This window comes from Chinchilla lanigera, unplaced genomic scaffold, assembly GCF_000276665.1.
Source record: "Chinchilla lanigera isolate Chin_1 unplaced genomic scaffold, ChiLan1.0 scaffold00144, whole genome shotgun sequence".
NCBI lineage: Eukaryota > Metazoa > Chordata > Mammalia > Rodentia > Chinchillidae > Chinchilla > Chinchilla lanigera.
Genome location: NW_004955545.1, coordinates 2,710,246 through 2,714,090, shown reverse-complemented (window position 1 = coordinate 2,714,090; position 3,845 = coordinate 2,710,246). Strand labels below are relative to the sequence as shown.

Genomic DNA, 3,845 nt, shown 5'->3' with positions numbered 1-3,845 from the left:
GCAATTATTATTTTTTTAAAGGAGGAGAGTGGTATTTTGACTCATGCTTCAGTAGTCTGGGTCTGTGCACAGTCCGGCTGGCTCCAAGTCACGACAGCACAGCGCAGAGGCCTGCGGGAGGACAGCTGCTCACTGCAAGGCAGCCCGGAAGCGGAAGGGGAAGGAGAGGAGAGCGGTGCAGAGGAGGGAGATAAAACCTCCCAGGCCACGCCCCCAGTCACCCCACTTCCTCCAATCGGACACCACCTCCCGAGCAGGCCAGCTATACCACCTCCATCAGTTATTATTGCTGACATATTACGGTTAAAATAATGATTTTAATTATAGGTGCCACGTAGGGAGTGCCCCTGATGTTCTACCCAGTACAAGCAACATCTCCGTTAATCCTCAGGAAAACACACAGGAGAAAGACATTATTATCCCCTGGCGAAGAGGAGAAAACCAAAGCTTAGGAACTGTCGCAAATGTTCTGTCTGCTGTGTGATGGTTACGGAAGACGCTGGTCACTCTACCACTCCCTGCCGCTCCCACAGTGCCACACAGGATGAACGGATTTTAGCAAAGTAATTGAGCAATTATTTCCTGTTTAGAAAACAACTTCACCACAATACCAAGCACCATCGCAATATTTACACCCTTTTACCTCACTCCTTATTGCGGGAGCCCCGGTTTTTTTTGTTTCTGTTTTTGTTTCTGTTTTTTTGTATCAGGAATCGAACTCAGTGCAATCGACCTTGCACTTTGCAGGTAGGCACGTGCCCCTGATCTATATTCCCAGCCCCTGGAGCCCAGATTTTTGTGGTGCAGTTAGACTGCCTGAAAAGTAAATACAGCTTGCATAACGATGCTGTGGTTCGTGACAGTGGTAAGCAGTGGTTTTGTGAGATTATAATAGAGATGAAAAGTTCCTACTGCAGAGTAAACACATAGCTGGAGAAAAGAAACTGCAGAGGGAGGAAAGAACCTCTAAGAAAATTCACAGTGAAGATTTAGCAAAAGTGGTTTCAGACTTCAACAAGCTCCTTTAAAGCGATTGAAAACATAGACCCCCGACACCAAAGGTCCTCATTAAGAGGAGAGTGTTTATGGTGCATTATCTGCTTACAAGCAAAATCTATGGCAGAAAAAAAGAAAAAAAAAGCAAGTAAACAACTAAAGACATATTTCTGAAGAGTGACCTGCCCCAGAAAAGCCTCAACCAGTCCTTCAAGAGGGGCCCAGAAGAAACCCACATCTGTGGTCACAGAGGTGATAGATCCACACACGTCACTGTCCCTGAAGCCTTCCAGGGGGCCGGGATGTGGAAGTCGAGGACAGAGACCGCCGCTCTTGATCTTGAACAGCCCCAGGCTAATGTGTGTTTGCATATGATTTTTAACAAAAAAAAAGTTTGAAAAGTAAAATAAAATTTAAATAGAAAAAAAGCTTATATAATAAGAGTATAAAAACTACTTTTGTACAGCTGTACATGTTTGCGTTTGAAGCTGCTATGCAACAGACAAAATGTTTCAATTATCAAAAGCTTATAAAGTAAAAATGTTACAGGACACTGGGGTTCTTACTGAAGGAAAATACTTGTTATCAATTCAGTGCAAGCAATGGCAGCGTGTGTAAAGTCCACAGTAGTGCCTGGAAATATCCTGGACTGTCACACTCACTCCCTAGCCCCTCACTGGCTCACCTGGGGAACTCCAGTCAGGCCAGCGCCACTCACGGTGCAGACATACATCACGGCACCACCTCATACCATACTTTAACTGTACCTTTTCTATATTTGCATACACAAATACTGTTATGGCTGGAGTGTAGCTGTCCCCTCAAAGCCTTGTGCAGTCATAGGCGGGGCTTTGTCAGAGGTGGCTGGGTCTAGGGTGTGCGACTGGTTGATGGTGCAGTGCTAGGGTTAAGGGTGCTAGGATTAAGCATGGCGATTGCTAAATCAGCCCACTGATTGGTTTGGCACTGACCGAATCACGGTAGCCTGGTTATACTGTAAGAGAAGGAGTCTTGTTTTATCCCTTGCTTGCTTTGCTACCTTCTGCCACCACGAACTGTTTCTCCTCCGTGATGCCCTGTCTGCCATGCTGCCCTGCCTTGGAGCCAGCTGACTATGGACCGAAACCTCTACAAACTGTGAGCTAAATAAACCTTTTCTCCCTTAACTTGTGGGTGTTGGGTATTTTGTCTCAGCAACGAGAAAATACCATTGTATTACAGTTGCCCACGGCACCCAGTACAGTAGGCACTGCGCAGTTGCATGGTCCAGGAGTGACAGGCTGTACACACAGCCTAGGTGTGGAGCCATCTAGGTTTGTGGGAGTGCATATTACTATGTCCATACACAGGGAGTCGCCTAAGACCATGTCTCAGAACGTGTGCTCATTGCTAAGCCATGCAAGATTCTCTATATACATGCAATATATATATGAAAAATGAGTTAATGACATTAAACTTCTGTCTGTCTCTCTCTCTCCCTCAGTATGTAACCCAGGCTGGCCTGGAGGCTTTTATCCTCCTGCCTCAGCCTACCTAAGTGCTAGGATCACCACCACGCCTGGATTCCAATTTGTCTGGAGTTACTAGTGTGTCTCCTTTAGTCGTGTGTTTAGAGTGTCATTGGTCCAGCCCTCTTTTGCCTTGCTGGCCTCTCATTTGGCGTTTGTCTCCTCCTCTGGCAGAGTTAATTTATTTTTAATTGTAACAACCATATGGCTTTCCTAGCTTCAATGGTAGTCCCTGAAAACGTTTCTGGGAGATTTTCAGGGCACACTTTTTTTTTTTTTTTTTTGGAGACAGGGTTTCACTATGCAGTTCAGGCTGGCCTTAAACTCACTGTGTAGCCCACGTTGGCCTCGAACTCACAGCGATCCTCCTACTTCAGCTTCCGGAGCGCTGGGATTACAGACGTGTGCCACCACGCCCGGTACACAGACAGATTTTGAAATAAATTTAGTCTGTCATATATTTGTTGCGTGCAACCCAGAGAAGCCCACGCAGGAATGCCTCTGGCACATTTGAACTTGGGCAACTGTAGGTGAGTGTGCGGCGCCCCCGCGTGGCGCCCGGCGCAATGACAGCCTGAGCTGTCCGGCCTGGGTGCCTGCCAAGGCAGCCCAACCCTCAGATTCTCCCGCCTTGGTCTATCGGCGTCCTAAGTCTTCTGCCGACCCACCCTGCAGAGGCCGCCTCCTCCCCTTCCCCCTCCCTCCCCTCCCCCTCCTTCTCCTCCCCCCACCCCTCGTCTTCCTGGGCGCGCCCTCGGCACTCTGGGTGTCAGGCCCCTCACACGCTACACCGCCTCGGAGCTTCACAGCCTTATCAGACACAGCAGGTGCCACGTTATTTTATTGCGGTGCGCGGAGGTCAGTGAATGCTAGGACGGCCCACGATCCGCCGTCCAAGGGCCGCGTCCGTACCGGCCGCGGGGGGCGCTCCAGGTCCCTTCTTCCCGTCCCTCCCCGGGAAGCGGGAAGCGCAGGACCCCGTTCCACTCCCCGGGCGCCTACGTCTGTGCGTAGCAGTAGGTCCCGTAGGCCGCCTGCTGGGGCCTGGGGAAGCCGAAGCTGCGCACCCCCGGGTCCGGGAGGCCCCCGCAGCGCGGCCGCGGCGTGGTGATGGGGAAGCGCACGCTGCCGTCCGCCAGCCAGCCGCCGTCGCACTGGTCCAGCCCCGAGAACTTCCAGGCGGCGTAGAGGTGGCCGACCTTGGCCACCACGGCCCCGCGCCGCCCGCACGCCGCGTGCGCCTCGGACAGCGTCAGGCGCCCGGGCACGAAGAACACCTCGCCTGGGGACGCAGCGAGGCACGAGTCGGGGGTCGCCGAGGGCGGGGCGGGGACGGCGGGG

General features: G+C 51.6%; 1 protein-coding gene across 3 annotated transcripts in view; it reads right to left on the bottom strand.

The window, feature by feature from the left end:
• Positions 1–3,327: 3,327 nt before the first annotated feature.
• Positions 3,328–3,845, bottom strand: part of Hapln2 (hyaluronan and proteoglycan link protein 2) — a 4,861-nt gene continuing 4,343 nt past the window's right edge. For all 3 annotated transcript variants that reach the window (XM_013508193.1, XM_013508194.1, XM_013508192.1), the window contains one exon: positions 3,328–3,789. In XM_013508193.1, coding sequence (XP_013363647.1) covers positions 3,503–3,789 — 287 coding nt within the window. In that variant the 3' untranslated portion in view covers positions 3,328–3,502. The remainder of the gene's footprint in view (positions 3,790–3,845) is intronic.